Here is a 23,059-nt window from a genome sequence, read left to right on the forward strand (position 1 = left end):
ATCATCCATGACAATATTTACAGCACATGCTCCTACACACATGCACAATCATATATTGCCAAACGTTAAATAAAACCACATACAATACAATCATAGAAAAACACATAGAAAAACCCTTATATATTACTAGAGGGCTTACAAACATCAATAAAATAATTGAATTTTGTTAATTAACAAACAGCAATGACTTGATATAGTTCTGGTATTCTCAATTAAGATCCCATAAATTTAAATCAATCAGTCATGTATTTACTAAATAACTGAAAAGTTGCATTAATAAAATAACAATTGCACTTTTTTTCAATCTATGAAAGTATTCAGTATGCAGTATTTTCCAGGCTAAGAGATGATAAAATAGTCTAGCAGGATTCTTATCCTGTTAGTCTAGTATTTTAACAAAATGGCTTTCATCTCTTCTAGTTATAATTCTGGTAGCCTTCTTTAGAGCACCAAATAACCAAGAAATCCTAAGATCAACAAATTGAGATTTCGGTGAATCTGTTCTTGAAATACGTCACATGCACTGACCTTATGATTCTTGGCACCTAAAATAGGCCATATGGAAGAGGGATTGCCAAATGACCAAATAGTAGAAGCGTAACTTGGAACTGATCTAACATATAAAATACATACCTATTAATGTTCTTATTGGCCACTTGCATAAGATCAAGTTTTAGATTCTTACTCAAATTGGATAACTTCCCGATAGAAACCATATTCTCAAAACAACAATTTAGAATCAATAGTAATTCCTAAACATTTAATCGAATCAGATCTATTTATAACATCGTCGATAGAAATCAAAACTAGAAGCAGTCTGCACGAGAGAAACTTAATGTTATCACTGGATTACTTTTAAGACCAAGCTTATCTAAATAGAAAATGATATGGCATATTTGCAATTTAAACGACTGCTCAGTGAGCTTAGAATAATTTACAGAATGCCTTTAAAAAGACAGACAAATAGATATCATCAGCATATGCAGCAAAATTAAAGTACTTACCTCAAAGGGGGAAAAGACAGCAAATAATACAGCTGAGAGAGAGAGAGAGAGAGAGAGAGAGAGATGCATCTTGAGGAATATGGGCACTTTCTGGCTTATGTAATACTCGACTTGGCTCCTCCATAGCCATGTGGGCAGGAGCAGCAGTGTGTAGCACATGCATCTTGATTAGACCGGGGTTCGAGCCCGTGACCACCAAATACTGAGGATGCGGAAAGGTCAGGGAATGACCACCGCATATCCCCAGAGCAATATGGCCCTAATTGCTAATGCTCCTAAAAACCAAATAACAACAACAACAATACTCGACTTATGGAAATTTGACTTTATGTACGTTTTTGCCGGCCGGTGCAAACTTAAAAAAATTGTGGAAGCGTATTTTGTATCCCGTAGGAATAAATGGAGCTATCATGAAAATATCGTAATGTGAACCCAATAACACATTGTGTGTGTGTTTTTTTTTTTTTTTTTTGGTAATTCGTTCCACAACCTCGGAAGTTGAAATTTTCGCTATATAACTAAGCTGTTTATCTCTCTAAAAGGTCATTTTTATAATGGAAATTGCACTACACTTTCATCGTTGTTATATGTTCAGTTATAAGAATCAATTCTGAAAGCCTTTGTGATAATTTTCCAAAACACATTTATGGAGGTCACTACCATAAAACAATAAAAACAATTTGCACTTTGTGGTTTATTGGGCTTTTCTGTTAGCGCAATCTATTATAAATGGGTAGTAAACTCGATCTTATTGCATTTGCATTACTACTGATAACTGGAATTCAAGTGGGTTTTTACGTTATGGTATTATGGTGAAATGAGTTCCCCTTCACCGAATCTTCAATCATATAAAAAACACAAATAAATTTTCAGAATCTGCTCTTCATTCCTTTTTGCTTATTACAGTGGTGAAGGGAAAGGGACCAACGGAAAATGCAAGTGCTGGCAGTGCTAGGAAATTAAACAAAATTGATTTAGAAATGAAGATGATTAATTAAGAAGTACGAAGCAGAACAAAGTTTGTCATCTATTGCACGGAACTAGGTCTCTCTGCTTCAACAGTGAATACTATTTTAAGGGACAGTGTGCGTATAAAAGAACATGTTAAAGGATCAACACATTTAGGATCAGCAGTGATCACAAAACAGCATTCAGGTGCTATATTGATGATGGAAAAGCTATTAATAATATGGATGGACAATCAGATTCAGAAGCGAGTGCTCCTGAGTCCAATGGCCATTCAAGCAAAAGCAAGAAATATTTATGAAGATATTAAGGATAAGTACAGCAAACCCCAAGCCAAGTTCATGGCAAGCAACGGGTGGTTTAATAGGTTCAAGCATCGCACTGGTTTCCAAAACATTGAAGTATGCAGTGAAGTTGCCAGTGCTGATTCTGCAGCCACAGAGAAATTTTGTGATGTGTTGGAAAAAACCTTTCTAAATATCCACAGCCCTCATCCTCTAATGTGGCATGCTTATCAGCTGGAGAGTTAATTCTGGCAACAATGCTTGAAAGGTAAAACTTGCTAACGTTTTGCCTGTCTCCTCTCCCTTTTTTGTAATTTTGTACACTTTTTAATTTTTCCTGCACGTGGAATAAAAAAAATTGAATAAATAATTCTATTTACATGTTCATCGAACATTTATTTTTTGCTTCAATCAAATTCAGTGTGCATATTTGCGAGTGCTGCGTAAACATTTAGGGAAATTCTGACTTATGTAGATCCGTGGAACGCAAACTTACATAAGTTGGGGAGTGACTGTACTAACAGAAACAGAGCGAATTATGCATGTCTGAGAATTAGGCATGCATAATTCACTAATTTCTAACTAGTAAACATCAATGCCAGTAGGGCTAGTAAATATCCATTGATTATATAATAGTTACTTAAAAGGTTCAGTAATTGCGTAATCTGAACAGAATCAAATGCAACCTAAATATCAAAAAACAGTATTGCAATTCATAACTTTCTTCTCAACAAGTATCTAAGACTCTTCTTAGACACTTGTTGGTTAAGACATGGAACTGTGGATCTAAGTTTACAATTTATTAAAATAAATTTGTTTAGAAATAGAAGGCAAGATTAATTTCCCTAAATTTTCAAGAGACCCCACTGAAATCAATCTAAGGTCCAATACTTCTGAACTTCTCTTTTGATAATTGCAGTAACTCTGTAAATTAACCACTCCTTGGGAAAAATTGTCTCATTAAGAACTGCCTGATACAATACAATTAATACATAGAGACATCATTTGCAGCCTTCAAACAAAATTTAGGAATATCAGAATGTGAAAGAGCATATTGATTTGATAAACTATTAATTATCTTCATAACTAATCTTGTTTGGCATTTTACAAATTTGATAATTCACAAAGGAAAATAAAATAACAAGGTTTTCAGAATCAGCATTGCTTACATTAAATCTAAAAGCATGGAACAGCCATATACCAGTAGGGAAAACCTTCAAAGAATTATCAGCAGAATGAACTGTTTACCCAGAGAAATCTTATAATCAACAAAATTCTCAATCACCACCTTTTTTTTGCTCCATTAAACATGGAATGAGCTTCCTGATAAAGTATTCTTCAACTTTAATTTTAAATTTCTTAAATAATATAAAGAGACTATGCTTAGAACAGTTTGTTGGCCCACAGCTTTGATTGACCAATACGACACAACCAGGAGATGTGGAATTTGCTGTGATAACCAGAAGCTACCCTGTTAAACCATGCAGTAACGTGCAGCATTAATAGGTAGGAAAGGAGGATAAAGACAACCATGGAAAAATTGCAAAAACAATGCAGCTTCAGAAGGATTGATATACTTCAGATTAAATATCCTATTAACAATCTTAGTTCAATTAAATGAGACTCTGAAACAAAATTATGTTTAAAAACATGAGAGAGGTAGATCATTTACATAGGCATTTGTACAAAATCCTGTTGTCAAAATAAGCTTCACCCTTGATCTAGAGATTGTCAAAATGCAAACAAAGATTAAGATTTTCCATCTTTTCAAAAAAATAATTGAAAGCAATTGACATTCCTATCCTGATCAACATTAAGATCACTAAAAATCCCACAGTGTTATTTAGAGTTTAAAATTGAAATAACTGGCCTTGAAAAAAGCTAATACTAAATCCAGTTCACCACTTAACAGAAGAGACTTTCACAGATACCTTATAGCCTCCAAAGAAATCGTCCATACTTCATAGTGGAAGAAATGGGGACTGTCAGACCTCTGCTCTGGAGACCAAACATGAAGTTTACCACTTCAAGCCTCCAATAAACAAAATAGAGTCACCTACAACAACTAGTCATCATTGGGCTTTGTTTTTCGTGGATGATCACCATTGGTCCTTCAAACAGCTGTACCTGTTGTTCTCTCTCTTTTGGTGCCTCCGTAGCCAGGTGGGCAGGAGCAGCAGTGTGTAGCACACGCTTCTTGATTAGACCGGGATTCGAGCCCATGACCACCAAATACGGAGGATGCGGAAAGGTCAGGGAATGACCACCGCATATCCCCGAAGCAATATGACCTTAGTTGCTAATGCTCCTAAAAACTAAATAACAACAACCTGTTGTTCTGAACCCCATCCATGCACGTGAGATGATGCTATTGGCGATACCGAGCTCTGCAACCACACTCCTCGCACTTCTGCCTTCCTCGAACTTCCCAATTATTTGACTCCGGGTAAAGTCATCCAGATGTTGTCTACTGGCCATTTTGTTGTCTGTAGCACTATGAAACCAATTGAACGTCTGTATCGTGCTCACCATTCAGTAATTTAGACATAACTGCAGCTTTTATCTGATTATGTGAGCCTTCTCATCACGATTCAGATTTTTGCATGAGCGCCGGCATTCCACTGAACAGCCACAGTTTTGTAAATTGCCACAGGCTGTTTTGTTTGATTTTGTGGTTGTAACCTTTAGAAATAGTGTTGGTCCTTAAGTTTTGCACACCAGTGTATCACTCCCAAAAAATACAATTGGCACTGATGTGATTAATGATGATTTAGTTGTATAATTTTATCAGATTTTATAATCTGAAGATAAGTTTATTTTACTTTCATTTTATTTTAAATAGTCAGCTTCTTTTATCCAGATATTGAGAATGATGTTGTGAAAAACTCTTGTCAGTTAGTATTAGTAGTGGCAGATTATGCAAGGAAGCAAGCTCATAAAGCACCAGCCAAAAGGAAAAAAAAGAAAACTACCCCTATCTCATCTTTTAATTCAATACAGTAATGTCTAGTTCATCCTTGAATTTATTCAACTACCCACTTCCACAATACTGGATGGGGAAGTTTGTTCCAACAATCAGTAATTCTGTGGAAGCAGATTTTTGCACATCTCCAAAAATCTGCAAATTACAACCATCCTATTTCAATTTAAATTTGTCCCATTATGTGTGTTGTCTAGGAAAGAGTAAGGATATCATCAGCATTTAATGTACTCAATCCATTTAAACCACTAAACACTTCAGTTAGGTCTCCTTGTAGGTGCCTAGTTTCCATGCATTGCAATTTGCAGAACTGAAGTCTTTTATGGTAAAAAGTATCCTATTGTGTCCTTCACTAATCTTGTTGCTCTCCTGTGTGCTTGTTCCAACAAATCCATATCCTTCTTAAAATGAAGCCTCAAGATATACATGCAGCACTCAAGGTGCAGTCTAACTATTGCCTTATACAACAAGGTTATCACTTCCTTCTCTTTGCTAGTGAAATTATTGTATATTGGCAGAACCCGTGAGCTGTCCTAGCAGGCTGTCTGCATTGCTCAGAGAACTTCATTTTGGACTGTACAATTATCCGTAGGTCTCTTTTCGTTTCCACCACCTTGAGTGTAGTACCACCAAATCAGTATTATTCTGTAATTATTTCTGCCCATATGCAGCACTTTTGGATATCATCAGTTTCAAACATTAAACCAGTAACCTGGTTTAATGTTTCTAATAATGTTTGTAATTTTTAGAGGAATTGACCACACTTGGAATACTGTGTTCAAGTATGGAGACCGCACCTAAAGAAAGAAAAGCTTCTTGAAAGGGTGCAAAGACGGGTAACTCGCCTAGTGAGATTGGCAAAAGGACATCCATATGAAGAAAAACTTTGATTATGTGGGTTATAGAGTTTGGAAACTGGACACCTTAGAGCAGTGGTTTCCAAACTTTATGTTACTATGCCCCCTTTAAAAAAAAAACTGATCTTGGCGCCTTCCCCCCTTTATTGCATAAAATAATAGAGACACGTTTTTAAATGGTAAAAAATGTATTAATACAAAAAATGAAATAAAAACGTAATTGACAGAATAACAAGGTTTTACTATATATACAGTAAACCCCCGCTATTTGCGGTATCTGTTTTCGCGTATTCGCGGTCGCTGATTTAATATAAAATGAAACTTTAAAAAATGTTAATTTTAAAGCACCATGAACATTTTCCGCCATAAAAAAACATACGCGTGGCTAAAATCATCTTTTCCGGTCAAAACAGCGCTCAGTGGGTAGGGGGGAGAGGGATGACAAAATCGCAAGCTTGGATGTTTCTCGTTAATCCTTATTCAGTGTGTTATGCGCTTGTCATGGAAGGTTTCGTCGTTTGCTTTTAATTTATATGCTTATAAATTGAATAAATTTATAAATTGATATGCTTACAAAAGTGATAAATCTACCGTTTTGCAGTGTTTTGTTTTGTTGTGGACAAGTTCTTTCTAACCCGTACAAAAATATGGCTACGAATAACAAGGGAAATGTGAAAATATCAAAGAAGGTGATGACATTAGCGAATAAAATTGAGTTATTAGACAAAATTTCTAGTGGTGAAAGTGTCTCCTCAGTGGAAAACATTATAAAATCAATGAGTCAATGGTATGATCAATCAAAAAATCAGAAGCAAAAATCCGCCGTAGTGTCCATGAAAACATGCTAATTGCTTCAAAAATTTGCTGTGTAACTCATGATGTTAAATTTTAAAAAATGGAAAAAGCTTTAAACCTGTGGATAGAAGACCAAACTCAAAATAAAATTCCGTTAAGTTCACTCATCATTCGTGAAAAGGCAAAACTCCTTTATCAACACTTTAGCGAAACTGGTGATAGCACTGGCGGGATAAGTTTTTTAGCTAGCAAAGGCGCAGTTTGAAAGATTTGTTTGAAATTTCTAATAAATATTACATTTAATATTAAATTGTTTCTTATTTTCATTTCGATGCCATATGCTTGCATTTCACTATGTACTGTCTATGTACATAGTCATATTATGAAGGTATATATAATACATACATTGACAAAATTTTAGACTAGTTTTTCTTATATATTTCATACTTTGGAACGGAACCCCTTTATTACTATGGGAGCAATAACTCAGTATTCGCGGCATTTCTCAGGAACATAACCCCCGCGAATAGTGGGGGTTTACTGTATATGTATATATTCATTTTTAAATTAATTTGTTTTTAATGCGATGGATGTTCTTGTTTATTAGCACAAAGTTTATCAAATCTAGGTGTCATTGAGGAGAGTGCTACTCATAGCTCTTTTTGTACTACTAAACGGGCTTGATATTTGGATTTCGTTGCATCTAATGCAGAAAATCCCGTTTCACATAAATATGATGTTACAAATGGCAGCCAGCAGTACTTGCATTGCTTTGCTTAACAAAGTATTATATTCTTCACTTTAATTAACCAAAATTGAACTAGGGTTTCACTCTGAAATTTTTGTTTCAATGAAGTATCGCATGATAAGTCTATCAATTTTTCCTTTTCAATAGTTGTCAATCCAAATTCATCATCTTGTTCATTGACAAATGGATTCTGTATCCACGTGAACTTTGTAAAATCAAGATCTTTGAAATAATGTGAAAAGTGCATTAGCAAACCATCCAAGTGTTCAGTAAATAGATTTTTGTTTGCTTCAATATTAACTCTGGTGCAGAAATCATTTAAAAGTGGAAACATGTCGAACTTATTTTTTTTGTAAATTTGAATTCCATAGCTCCAGTTTTTTTATGAATGTTTTCACTTTGTCTTTTTGAATCAGTGAAATGCATTTGTGGTCCTTGCATTGATTTATTCAAAACACTCAATTTTCCAAAAATATCAACCAAATAGGCAAGTTTAACAATAAAGTTATCATTCCTAAATAAATTTGCCTCTTCATTATGATTTTCATCAAGAAAAAATTGCAATCTCTTCTTTGAGTTCAAACATCCTTTGAATCACTTTTGTACAAGATAGCCAGCGCACTTCACAATAGTATAGAAGTGAGGTATAATTAGTTTCCATATCTTCACAGCTTTGCAAACAACCTAACTTTTGAAGGATTTTTTTTTATGTCGTTTATAACTTTCGTAACATTTTGCAAAAATGTTATTAAGTTCCTCGCTCATATTTTTTGACACAAGAGCTGCTCTGTGAAGCATGCAGTGCGTCCAAATAACTTTGGGTGCTTTCTTTTTAACTAATGCTTGAAGACCTGCCTTGTGTCCTGACATTGACTGTTCTCCGTCAGTACAGGGTCCAATGCAGTTATTCCACTTTATGTCGTTCTCATCAAAAAAAGTGTCAATTATATTAAAATTTTCATTGGATGTGGCCTTTCCAGGAATGGGGTTGCAAAATAATATATCTTCCATTATATTAGTTTCTGCAACATATCGAACACATGCAATTAAATGAGCATCTTTAGCTACATCAGTTGCCTCATCTACTTTGTATGGCGAATCGCAAAGTATGCAGTTGAGAAACTAACTGATCGCAAAGATCATCAGATATATCATCGATTCTTCTGCCAACTGTATTATCTGCAAGCGGTATTTGTAGCAACTGTTTCGCATATGATTCACTGAACATTATTTTAACCATATCAATAGCTGCTGGAAAAACTAGTTTCTCCTATTGTGTGTGGTTTTTTACATTTTGCGATTCTGTAAGAAACTTGGTACGACGCTAGCAATGCATTTGATGGAACAGAAAATATTTTTTTGAATGTTTGCTTTTGTTTATTAAACTCATCTAATTTTCTTTGAAAAAATTCTATGGGCTTACCAACGTATTCAGAATGCATAGTTTTAAGGTGCCGTTTTAATTTGCCTGGTCTCATACTATCTGCAGCCAAAACTTTCGTACAAAACAAACATATTGGTTTTTCCAAGCCATCTATATTAACACTTGTGAATCCTAATGATAAATAGGATGAATCATATTTTCTTGTCTTGGGAGTTCTACCTCCTTGTTCCCCGTTGCTTGTATTCCCACTACCTTTACTTGTATCAGCATCAGTATCTTCATTATTAGTGGATTTTCTCTTGTAACCAGTTAAAAATTTATCCATTCGTCTAAAAATATTAGGATTAAATTTATATTCTTAAAAAATACAACTTCTAAATTACTAATGATTATTATCAGTAAGTAATCACGCCAAAAACAAAAAACATAATCGCACACTGCTGAAACCATATTTTCAATCATAATTCATCAATCCATTTCAGCAAAATATAATTTTTTTTCCCAAATAAATGTTTATCTCATGTTTATATCGAAGTTAGAGTGAGATAGAGTGAAAGTTTATTTATATGTATAAATTACTAATGATTATTATCATTAGTAATTGTTACTGATAATGATTATTATCAGTAAGTAATCACGCCAAAAACAAAAAACACAATCGCACACTGCTGAAACCATATTTTCAATCATAATTCATCAATCCATTTCAGCAAAATATAATTTTTTTTCCCAAATAAATGTTTATCTCATGTTTATATCGAAGTTAGAGTGAGATAGGTGGCGGTAAATGCTTTAAAAAATAGGTTATAAAATTTAATGTTATGTTATGAAAGTTTATTTATATGTATATATTTTATATACATATAAATAAACGCGCCTCAAAGTTTGGAAATCGCTGCCTTAGAGGAGATTTGATTGAGGTGTTAAGGCTCTGAGAGGCATCAGTAAAATGAATGAGGACGAAATTTTCAAGATTATAAATGATGCTAGAATTAGGGACATAAATTCAGGTTATGGGGGGGGGGGGGAGATGTTTATATTGGACTGCAGGAAGTTTTATTTTAGCCAGTAATTTGTAGTTTTATTTTATTCTAGTAATTTATAGTTATAAATTACTGGAATAAGTTGCCTACATGGGTGGTAGAGGCTGACAGTTTGGGGAAATTCAAAGGTCATCTGGATAGTACCTTCGGGTGAGGAAATGCATAGGATGATAGGCTTAATTTCCTTTTCTTTTATTAATTATTAGTTTTTTTGTTTTTTTATTATTATTGTTTTTTTTTTTTTTTTTTTTTTTCTTTCTTCCCCCGTCTGGTGCAGCATAAGCCATAGGCTTTCTTGCACCATGCGGCTAATACTAATACTAATTTTAGCGCCCCCTCTTTCCTTCATGTATCACCCGTAGAGATTTTAAAGGTAACTTTTTGATTATAAAGTTATACTGCTTCAGTGTAATAATTGCTTTATAGTTTTACATAATTTTATTTTAATCAAATTTCCTAATATTAATTTTCACATATGAATTGTATTTTTCAGTAGACGACTTGCATGCTATGCTGTATTTGATGGACATGGAGGAGCCAGGGCTTCAAGATTTGGTGCAACACACCTGCCCATCAACTTGGCAGAAAAATTTCCCAAGGGTATCAGCATGAGTTCCAGTCTGAACTTTTTTAACCATTTTGGCACTTTAGAAATAAGGTCAGTTATAAGAGTTGTTAGGGATTTTATGGGTAAAGGCAGTCTAGAGTTCTGTTCAGGTTGCATCTCTTTAGGTTTACTTTTTTTTTTTTTTCTTTTTCTTAAGCATAGCAATAGGTTAGGGCCAGAAGTATTCTTAAAAATACTAGAGTACACTTTTTTAACTATAAAAATTAGATGTTGGTAAAAGGTATGTGCTACATAAAATAAATTGGCTTATTTAGATAATATATATATATATATATATATATATATATATACGTTCTTTTTTAAATTCCTATAAAATTATAGTCTTACGTATAGTAGGTTTTACATATAGTGACTGGATATTAATTATATTGTGCAGTTGTTCCAGTAAACACATAATACAGTATTTGAAATCCTGATAATAAAGAGAAATAACAATTTTATATACACATAAACAGAATTATACAAGATGTTCATTTTAAATGTATATGCACATTGTGTGAAGGTGCTAGTGGAGAATGTTATGTAACTGGTGAAACTGAAAGTTTGAAACTGCTCATGTCATAAAGATCATGCTTCATACCATCAGACAATGCGTTTTTTAGTGGAATCTTACTTGCAAATGAAGTCTTACAGTGAATATCTACAAAAATATGTTGAAAAATTCCCTAACACCTGAGCTGTCCATGAAAAGCTGCAATTTTGAAGATAATAAAATATTTTTGTCAGTGTGAATCAGTTGAGAATATGAAAGAGAGTGCTTACACATGACACTTTAAATGATATTAGACAAACAATTTTGAAATCTTGAAACAAAAAAAATCCATGGAAACTGCATTTAAAAGAAGATATCACTTGGTTCAGCTCATTTTGTATTAAGAAAACACCTAAACCTTTTCCATACTGAATCCACAGTATGCACTAGCTTCAATGTCAGGATAATGTCCAGAGATATGGTACTATCACTGTGAAAGTATTGAAATTTTGGATAAAATTTATTTCACTAACAAAGTCAGGTTTCACCTTAGTGGCTATGTCATTTGTCAAAACTGGAAATGTAAAATGCTAAAATCTGCACATTTTTTGTGAACCCCTTACATGCCCAAAGAATTCTTTGAGATATGTGCATATCGATCGATTGCCAGTATGGATTCCATCAGTGTCGATCCACCAGTGATGTTCTGGCTTATGTTACCCATTTATAGACAAATTCAATGGAAACGATCAGTGAAACACAAGCAGTTGCTCTTGACATCTCAAAGGCCTTCAATCGTGTTTGGCATGGAGGTCTTCTAAACAAGCTTCTATCTTATGGCTTGCCAAATGTTTTTTGTAATTGGTTATCTAGTTTTTTTCTCTGACCGCTCACTGAGGGTGATGGTAGATGGCTCTCTGTCTTCTAACTTCTCCACTAATGCTGGTGTCCCCCAAGATTCAGTTCTTTCCCCCACTCTTTTCCCCTTGTATATTAATGATCTTCCATTCACCAGAAATCCTATCCATAGTTTTGCTGATGATAGCACATTGCATTCCACTTTCCAGTTTGAGAAACCTTGCCCTGCTCAATCAGCTTCAATTTCTTGTATATCCACTACCAATTCCTTAAATGCCGATCTCCAGGTAATTCTTCATTGGGGCAAAAACAACTTAGTTGATTTCAATCCTTCTAAAATTCAGTCCTGTCTTATATCTCGCAAAAAAGGATACTTATGCTCCTATGCTTATCTTTGGTGACAGTCCAGTTTCCAGGCATGATGATATATCTCTTTGGGGGATTATCCTGACTTCTAATCTGTCTTGGCACAAGCACATTACAAATATTGTTTCTTCTGCATCTAAAAAAATTGGATTTCTCTTTCACTCTTGGCGTTACTTTTCTTCCAAACAGCTCTCTGTACAAATTGCAAATCCACCCTACAATGGAATATTGTTCCCACATCTGGGGTGGTGCCCCCAAAACCTCTCTCAGGCTTCTAGATTCCATTCAGAAGAGGGCGATTAGGTTAATTAATGACTCATCTCTAACAGAGTCTCACTACTCACTGTCTCATAGATATTATGTTTGTGCTACATGCCTTTTCTATAGATACTTCCATGGACAAAGATACTTTCTCATAGACGTACTGTTTCTGCTGCATGCCTCTTCTACAGATACTTTCATGGGCACTGTTCTTCTGAATTGGCTTCTATAATTCCCCCTCTCTTTTTCAAAACAGGCCCTAACCACCAACCCTTGCACGGTTCTAAGTAATATGGTTCTAATACCTCTAGCGTTTGGGGTGTTCATAAAAAAAAATTTTTTTTTTAAAATCTCAAATAATTGGAAGGATAATTGGGCCCATTTTTTGAACAAACTGTCACCTCTAATGTTTACCAAGGCATCCTAGTGCAGTTGATTTTATTGTTACAGAAAAATGAAAGAGACATCTGGCTCCAACAGGAAGGGAGATGTGTTGTACTGTGTGCTCAGCCATTGAAATGTTGCAAGAATTTTGGGATTGAATCATATCACAAGGACTTTGGCCTGACTAGGTCTCCTGATTTACATCCTCAGACTTCTTTTTATGTGTGCTGTTAAAGCAGAAAGCTTGTGAGAGCAATCGTGAATCATTCAGCAGTTCAAAGTGAGCATTAAAAATACAATCAGGATTATATCAACGCAAACTAATATGTCACTTGCAACATAATCAGAAGAGTGAATTTATGTATTGCTAACAACGGGACACTTCCAGCATCGTTTATAAACTATTTGTTAATTTTACTGATGTTAAATTGCATCTTCCTTTGATCATTTTTTGGGTTTACTTTTAAAATGAACACCCTGTATATAAATCATAATTACAGATTTTAAAATGATTAGGCAAAAATTAGTTTTTCAGTTTTGTTTGTAATTGCAGAATTAACATTCGCAAATGGAATAGGTTGTAATCTCCTAGTACCATCCAAGTGTTTTTTGCTTGTATTTCACATATGGAAAATGTCAGTCACTTTGGAAAAGTGACTGACACTTTTCCCAATGATTCACAGATAAACCCTCCTTTTTTGCACAATGATGGCATGTCTGATAGGGTGCAAGTGCCAACTGCCCTCCTCATGATCAGGTGTTCCAATTAACAGTAAATAAAACTACCTGGTCATTTAACCCTTTAATCTGCATGAAGTACCATTCAAGTAAAAAAAAAAAAAAAAAAAATCAACTCACTAACTTCATAATTAGTTTTTAAAAGAATAAAATAGTTTTTTAACTTGTTCTTGAAAAATTTTGGCACATTGGCTACTCAGCCATGGTACTCTAGTTTATACAGTTTATCATGTCTTTTCAAGTGTGCATCATGGTCTAATTCACATGTTGTGTTGTGGGCTGAAAAACCTGGAATAACTTTTGGAACCCTATCTTTCCACCTGAGATCAGCTAACTATAAATTGAAGAGGTCTTTTATGAATATCCAAAGTCTTTGTTGGGATTCAATCTGTGACTTCCCCAATACAAGTGGAAAAGTAGCTGTGTACTGTCACAGTGGACATAAGTTAATTAGTTAATTAAAATTGTCTAATACTAGAGAAAAGTAAGTTCTGCAACAGCAATAAAAGAGTTCTTGAGAACATTGGATAGGAATATGACAACAAAATACTCTTGATCACTCTTTCATAAAATTTGTTAGGAAAAAATTCAGACTGTCTTGAAATATAGCTTCTCATTATAAAGATGTATTTCTTTTATGATAAATTGGCTATTTTTACAAGCTCTGATCAATTCCTTTATTTAACCTACAGAGCTATGAGCTCTGTAGGTTAAAATAGGCTTAAAAAATGCATTATAGGTAGCCGATTTCTCTTTTGCTCCAAATGAACTTGTTTGACTATTTCTACGCTTTTACTTTACTTTTTTGTGTATTTTTGTGCTTCATCTTCCACCTTCATTAAAGAATGTTCTTAGATATACAGAATTACTAGTTTGTTTCAGTTTTCGATTGTATACCCTACAAAGTAAAAGTTACTTGTCTCTTCCAATATTCATAACCTGTTTTTGTATAACTGATTTTCATGCCAAATTTTGTACAGCCAATATCTAATTTATTCCAATTTTTGAAGATCTTCCAAGCTACTGTTTAACAGCATGATATCATCTGCTTATAATATTAATCCAATTATCTTTGCATTTGTTTTTTTTTTTTTTTTTTAATTTGAAAGCAGATTTCTAGGTATTTGTATTGTGTGCTTTCTCAAGGTCAACAAATCCTAAATATAGGTTCTTGTTATGTTTTCCTTGACTTTTCTTACAATTTGTAATCTGTAATTTCTTTGCTTACGGTTTATATTAGTGCAAAGATCTGCATTAATAATGCAGATCCTGGCATTGTCTGTTTGGACTAAAACCTGACTGTTCTTCCGAAAGTTATATTCAACAATACTTCTAACCCTCTTACCCTCTAACCCTCTAAGTTACTTACCATACATTCTTGCATAAGAAAGTTGACTTCTGTGTTTTTTTGTTTTTTTTTCCCTTAAATTTCTGCTTATATTCAGCATATAAGTCAGTCCCTTTTTTTTTTTACAATCTTCATTTGCACCTTGCATGGTAGCAGTGTAAAACAGTAAAATATGCATTAAGAATCACTGTCTACTTTTCAATTGAATTATTTCTGCTTGTTCTTTTAAAAGTTTACTGCAAATTGGTTTCTCTGTAAACAGTGTCTCAATACTGAAATTCCTATAAGAATTTTACAATCTCAAAAGTTTACTTTTCAAGTTTTTGAAAAGTAAATCTGAACACACAACGCCCAACAAATTCCACAAACTGTTTTTGTCTGGTGAAGAAGATGAATAAATTCTGAGGTTTTAAAAGGTGGGCAGCAGTGTATATTTCTGTTTAAATATATTGGTATTAATTCAGGTCTTTGTAATCCTAACATATGCCTTTAATTCAAGTTTAGGATTTTATACTTAACATATAACTAGACCCTCAAATTTTGGATAATTTTTAGTTCTTCAGAGGTGACTGTATGGTACATTAATTTTTTCTTAGTATCAAGGACTGAAATTAATCTGTAATTTCACATTCGGCTTTATTGCCTTTGTTACTGCTGCCTCCGTAGCCAGGTGGGCGGAAAGCAGTGCATAGCACACACGCTTCTTGATTAGACCGGGGTTCGAGCCCGTCACCACCAAATACAGAGGATGCGGAAAGGTCAGGGAATGACCACGGCATATCCCCGGAGCAATATGGCCTTAGTTGCTAATGCTCCTAAAAACCAAATAACAAATAACATCCATAAAGCACCAACCTGACAAAAAGAAACAATACAGAAAAATATATAATTTACATACACTGGTGTTCAAAGAAAGTGCATCACCTAGGAATTTCACATTTCTAACCGTTTTTTCGATGGTATGTTACATTAATGACTAGCATCACAAATAGAAATATAAACAAAAGATATTTATTAATAGTTAAGGCAAAGCTAAGTAATATTTGAGAGGTGCTTTCAAAATATTCCAAAATGAGCATTTGCAACCTTTATACAACCGTTTTGGTAAACATGACATGACAATTATGGCTGTAATGTTATCAGAAGCCCTCAATTTGCTTCAGTTTATCATTTTAAATGGGAAAGAAAATGAAAAGTTCACCCAGGTATAAACTAATATTTAGTTGAACCACCTCTGGCCCCAAAGTTCACCAGGTACAAACTGATATTAAGTTGAACTACCTCTGGCCCCGATGACAGCAGCACACTGTCGAGGCATTGACAGATCAATTTCTGAAGATAGTCAACTGATAGTTTGTGGTTCCAAACACAAATTATGGCTTCCTGAAGTTCACAAAGGGCCTGGTTTCTTTCTGGAAACTGCAGATTCCACACGATGCCAACAATTCTCTATAGGATTCAGGTCCAGCCTGTTTCCTGGCCAGCTAAGAGTTGTAATGGACCATTTTTTCCTGTAACAAATGTAAACACATTACTGTCAAACCTCTAATGCAGAAATGAAGCTAAAGTAACTAGAAGTAGTGCCTACTTACACTTTTTGTCCGATGACAAGGAGCAGAGTCATCTTGAAAGATGCAGTTACTTGGCAGGTTGAAAATGGTTTCTAATGTTTGGCAGCAATTTGCCTTCCAATATAGCCAGGTATCCACTGGCATTTATGTAACCTTTTCTAAACTGCAGGTGGTAGTAGTAGTGGCATGTGATGCAAGAAAGCAAGTGTATGAGCTTATGCAGCATCAGCCAAAAAAAAAAATTTACAAAACAGTTCCCTCTAAAAGTTTGTCCAGTTCCTCCTTAAATTAATTTAACCTGTCAACTTCCACAATAACAGATGGAAGTTTGTTCCAGCAATTAACCACCTGCTGGCTAAAGGCAAATTTCCACACATCTATCCTACATCTGTCTTTCCTCAATTTGAATTTATGCCCCCTTAGGTTCGTAATCTGAACAAGTGGAAGAATCCTATCAGAATTCAACGTGCTCAACCCATTCAAGGCCTTATACACCTCAATAAGATTACCTCTTAGGTGCCTAGTCTCCAGCTGCTGCAATTTGCAGAATTTAAGCCTCTCTTGGTTAGAGGATCCCTTCATTTCCCTCACCAATCTTGTTGCTCTTCTCCGTAGATTTTTTTTTTTTTTTTTATGTGAACCCCAAACACGAGAGGTATTAGAACCTATAGTACTTAGTACCGTTCTTGGGTTGGAGGTTGAGAAGACGAAAGAAGATATTTGTTGACATTGGACTTGAACTTCTGCAGATTGTAATTTTCAGGAAATACGTATGAAGGAAGGTTGTTCCAGAAAACGGCAGTTGAATGAATAAATGAGGAAGCTGAAAAGTTGGTTCTGTGGGTTTGAAGTTGGACAGTAAATGGATGTTGGCTGGTGGTGGCACGTGTTTGGACTGTTTTGAAAGAGAGAGCAGGAATTATAGAAGCCAGTTCAGAAGAACAGTGCCCATGAAAGTATCTGTAGAAGAGGCATGCAGCAGAAACAGTACGTCTATGAGAAAGCGAGTGGAGAGACTCTGTTAGAGATGAATCATTAATTAACCTAACTGCCCTCTTCTGAATGGAATCAAGAAGCCTGAGAGAGGTTTTGGGGGCACCACTCCAGATGTGGGAACAATATTCCATGGCAGGGCGGAGTTGTGATTTATACAGAGTGAGCAGCTGTTTGGAAGAAAAGTAACGCCGAGAGCGAAAGAAAAAACCAAGTTTTTTAGATGCAGAGGAAGCAATATTTGTAATGTGCTTGTACCAAGAGAGATTAGAAGTCAGGGTAATCCCCAAAAGAGATATATCATTTTGCCTAGAAATCGGAGTGTCACTAAAGATAAGCATAGGAGCAGAAGAATCCTTTTTGCGAGATATAAGACAAGACTGAATTTTAGAAGGGTTGAAATCAACTAAGTTGTCTTTGTCCCACTGGAGAATTACCTGAAGATCGGCATTTAAGGAATTGGTAGCAGATTTTCGAGAAGTTGACGCTGATTGAGCAGGACAAGGTTTCTCAAAATGGAAAGTTGAATGCAATGTGCTATCATCGGCAAAACTATGGATAGGATTTCAAGTCAATGGAAGAAGGTCATTGATATACAAAAGGAAAAGAGTGGGTGAAAGAACTGAACCTTGGGGGACACCGGGATTAGTGGAGAAGTTAGAAGACAGAGAGCCATCTACCATCACCCTCAGTGAGCGATCAGAGAGAAAACTGGATAGCCAATTACTAAAAACAGTTGGCAAACCATAAGATGGAAGCTTGTTTAGAAGACCTTTATGCCAAACACGATCAAAAGCCTTTGAGATGTCAAGAGCAACTACTTGTGTTTCACCGAACCTTTCCATTGAATTAGTCCATAAATGGGTAACATAAGCCAGAATATCACCAGTGGATCGACACTGACGGAATCCATACTGGCGATCGTTGATCAGACAGAAGGTTTCTAGGTAGTTTAAGAGTTGGCGGTTAATTGATTTCTCCATTACTTGAGAAAGATTAGAAGTAATTGCAATGGGACGATAATTTGATGGGAGGGATTTGTCACCCTTTTTAGGAACTGGCTGGATATGAGCAAATTTCCAAGCAGAAGGAAAAACACCTTTGGAATAAGAAAGTGAAAAAAGGTGGCAAAGAATAGGAGTAAGTTCAGAAGCACAGGTTTTGAGAACAAGTGGAGAAATACATCAGGATAACTGGAGCTTTCTTAGCATCAAGATTCATCAAAATCCTTCTGATATCCTTTTGACGGAAGACCACAGGAGGCAGCAAATCTACATCCTTCCTAAAATGAGGCCTCCAGACCTGTACGCAGTACTCAAGGCATGGCCTGACCATTGCCTTATACAGAGGGACAATCACCTCCTTTTCCCTGCTAGTAAAATTCCTGTATATCATTGACAAAACCCCATGACCTGCCCTGGCAGCCTGTCTGCATTGCTCAGAAAACTTCATATCTGACTGCACAATTACTCCCAGGTCTTTTTCATTTTCTATAACCTTAATTGTAGTACCACACAGTTGGTATGTTTCTCTGGGGTTACTTCTACCCATATGCAGTACTTTGCATTTGTCAATGTTAAAACATCAGATGCCACTTCTCAGCCCATCTGCCTAAATTTTCTAGATCGTGTTGCAGTAGCACACTGCCATTACTGTCATTAACAACCCTGCCAACCTTTGTATCATCTGCAAACTTTGACACTAAGCCTGATATACCTTCATCAATATCATTGATAAATATACAAAACAACAGTGGACCCAACACTGAACCCTGTGGGACTCCATGAAGAGCAGCATCCATTGATTACTACCCTCTGTCTTCTCCCACTCAACCATCCTTTTATCCATTGTAGCAACTTACCCTTAATACCATTCTGCCCCAATTTGTACAGTAGTCTTCCGTGCGCAACAGTGTCAAAAGCTTTCCTGAAATCCAAGTATATGATATCAAAATTATTTTTTGTATCCAGTTCCTTTGTAATCACATCATAATATCCAATCAAATTTGTCAGACAAGACTTTCCCTTAACAAACCCATGCTGTGTCTGGTACCCCAATATCATTTGGCTGGTAGGGAATTTCACTGTAGACACCATACAGTCTGGATGGTATTCTTCACCATGTCTACGGCAAATCGTTTTTCTCCCATCAGAGCCGTGCAGGTTGAATTTCTTCTCATCCGAGAAAATAACTGACTTCTACTGCTCAGGAGTCAATTTGACATGCTCCTTACACCAAATTTGTGTGAGGAGGGGCTTCTTCTTAGGACAATGGGCTACAAGTCCATTTTTGAAGAGGGGTCTTCTGAGTGTTACTGCACTTGCTACCACTTCTGTATGTTCTTCCCATTCTCTTTTCAGCTCAGACGAAGAAGCTTTACAGTTTTTAAGGAACAAGCACTGCAAAACACGGTCCTGTTTTGGCGCAGAGACTCATTTGCATCCTGTTCCTTTTTTCCTGTCAGCAGAACCAATATTCTTGAGTTTGGAAAGAAATCTCTCACTGTCGACTGATTACAAGACACTCTATAAGAAATATGATGGAAAGAACATCCTTCCTCAAGTAAAGCAACAATAGCACTCTTTCTTCGTGGAATCAGCTGCATGTAACTGCCATCCTGACACAAGTAAGGAATGACTGCAACTCTTGCAGAGTGTGCTGCAAGAGTTGCAGTCATAGCTGAAAGTAACAGCTGATGCAATATTACATCATCACCTGTGCATGTCAGTCTTATCTGATGCAATCTGTAAGAAATATTGCTATATACTTACGTTACTTAGATGACAATTTAGCTTTTATGCTACGAGTAGGTAGAACCAAATAAGGAGAAAAATCATTGCATGACTGTTAAACTGCTACCCTTGGAGGATAAGACCTCTCTCTCTCTCTCTTCTCTCTCTCTCTCTCTCTCTCTCTCTCTCTCTCTCTCTCTCTCTCTCTCTCCTATTATTAATTCTTCTCCCCCTTTTTTATTTTTAATTTATTTGACTTTAGCTTCATTCTCCATCTGTAATTCTATCTACATACCTGTCAGTTGTATATATTTTTTCCCTTCTGCTGCAGTATGTGTGTTTGACGTCTCGATTACTCACTATAACAGAAATTAATTTTTTTCGTGCTTTGATACTTAGAAAAATTGGAACAGCTGCATGAGCAATTGTTAATATCCAGTCATCATATTTTTATTGTGGAATTCATTCATTTGTGCAATTTCTGCCAGGTGATGTGGTGCAAGTTGAAAAAGAAATCAAAAAGACACTCATTGAAGCTTTCAAAAAGACTGATGAGGATTTTCTGAAACAAGCTACCAGAACAAAACCATCATGGAAGGATGGATCTACAGCTGTATTAGTATTAGCAATCAACAATACATTGTACATTTCAAATTTAGGTGATAGTAAGGTAAGGAATTTGCACTTTCCTTCTAGTAGACTATTTATTTTTAATAGATGGGCCTAATTTTTTCCTAATTTAATAATTTAGTATTAAAAATATTTTAAATATTTGTAATACTAAATAGCAGAAAAATAAAAAAAAACCTCTATTAATAAATAAAAGTCTTGTTGGTGTAATAGAATTACAGTCAGTCCTCGTATAACATGTGTTTACACTACACAAATTTGATCATACATGATTTATAAATAGGGGAACGATATCTTATATAACACAAACCGAATTCGCTTATGCACGATTCGCCTTTGTGTTTACAAGAAATAGCAGTCCAATGCGAAATCACCCCAACTGAACGCAACACGATAGGAATGAAGAGAAGATTCTGAAAATGTATTTATGTTTTTTATACAAAGGGTACTAGGAAAGTTTTGCAATATGACGCAACAATGAATCACAGGAAGCTGCTTGTTGCTGCATGTTGAGACATGTTCATACGTGCATAGTAGCCGCCGCGCCAAGTCGATGGGCTCAGTTATTCATTGGTAGTGAGAGTGTAAAGTGCTTGCGATGGCATCGTGGTCACGAAATGAGATATGGACAGTTTTGCGGTATAATTTCGTGCGTGGTTTAACCATAGACCAGTGCTTAGAAGAAATGACTCTTGCACTAGATGATGATTGTCCACATCGTACAATGATATTCAGGTGGTATAGAGAATTCCAAAGGGGAAATTTCACTCTGGAGGATTCTGAGAGGCCGGGAAGGCCACGAACGTCAGTTACGGAGGAAAACGTTACTCTGTGAGGAAAATGCTTGACGAAAACAGGCGAGTGACCTACCAACAGATAGAGGATACTTTGGGCCTAAATGCACCAGCAATTCGTTCGATTCTGCAAGATCATTTGCACGTGAAGAAACTTTGTTCTCTCTGGGTGCCGCATCAACTGACTGAAGAGCAGATGACACGACGTGTGACTTGGTGCCGGGAGATGTTAAAAAAGTTTGATAAGGGACAATCTCGGTATGTGAACAACATCGTGACAGGTGACGAGACTTGGCTGTACTATTACGATCTGCCGACCAAGGCTCAAAACAAAGTTTGGGTCTTTGATGATGACGACACACCCGTAATTGTCAGAAAATCCCGATCTGTAAAGAAGAAAATGATAGCTGTATTTTTCAAATCGAGTGGAATTGTGGAACGTGTCGTTTTGGACACGCAGAAGACAGTCACAGCTAAGTGGTATACTGAACAATGCCTGCCTAAAGTCATTGGATCTATGAAGAACCTGCGGCCAAAGTCAAGAATGGACACCTGGTACCTCCATCACGAAAATGCTCCAGCTCACCGCGCCAAAGCCTGCACCGAATATTTGACCACGACAGGACTGAAACTGTTCGAGCACCCTCCCTACAGTCCAGACCTTGCTCCCTGCGACTTTGCACTATTCCCGCATGTGAAAATGAAGCTAAAAGGGAGGCGGTTTTCCAGTGATGAGGACCTTCTACGGGCTTGGGACAACGAGTGTGCTTTACTCCCTAGTGAAACTTGGCAGAACTGGTTTAAAGATTGGTTTCGGAGGATGGAGAGGTGTATTGAATGTAGAGGAAATTACTTTGAAAAAATTAAATAAACAAAGCTGTATTGCAAAACTTTCCTAGTACCCTTTGTATCAGTGAAGGGGAAACACATTTCACCATAATAATGTAAAACCCCACACAATTCCAGCTATCGGTATTATCGCAAATGCAATTAGATCGAGTTTCCTACTAGTTTATAATAGATTCCACTAGCAGAAACGCAACTGTAAATTGATTTTATTGTTTTATGGTAGTAACCCCTAGAAATGTGCTTTAGTAAAATGTGAGGTGTTAATAGTGTATCTCCGCCTTTACGGTGTTGTTTATTCAGTTGCTACACGCACGCAGCTTTGTTTATGTGTATCAAGCGTGCCTCCTCGTTTTGTAATTGTGCTTTATTCCCTA

At 35.8% G+C, this 23,059-nt stretch overlaps 1 protein-coding gene across 3 annotated transcripts in view; it reads left to right on the forward strand.

Moving 5' to 3' along the window:
• The window catches only part of LOC150079214 (integrin-linked kinase-associated serine/threonine phosphatase 2C-like), a 112,303-nt gene that overhangs the window by 52,869 nt on the left and 36,375 nt on the right, over positions 1-23,059 (forward strand). For all 3 annotated transcript variants that reach the window (XM_090382772.1, XM_090382773.1, XM_090382771.1), the window contains 2 exons: positions 10,555-10,661; positions 20,901-21,082. In XM_090382772.1, the coding sequence (XP_090238898.1) occupies positions 10,555-10,661; positions 20,901-21,082 (289 nt within the window). The remainder of the gene's footprint in view (positions 1-10,554; positions 10,662-20,900; positions 21,083-23,059) is intronic.

Source organism: Mastigoproctus giganteus, chromosome 10 (assembly GCF_048544385.1).
Source record: "Mastigoproctus giganteus isolate SK-2022 chromosome 10, ASM4854438v1, whole genome shotgun sequence".
NCBI classification, from domain to species: Eukaryota; Metazoa; Arthropoda; class Arachnida; order Uropygi; family Thelyphonidae; genus Mastigoproctus; species Mastigoproctus giganteus.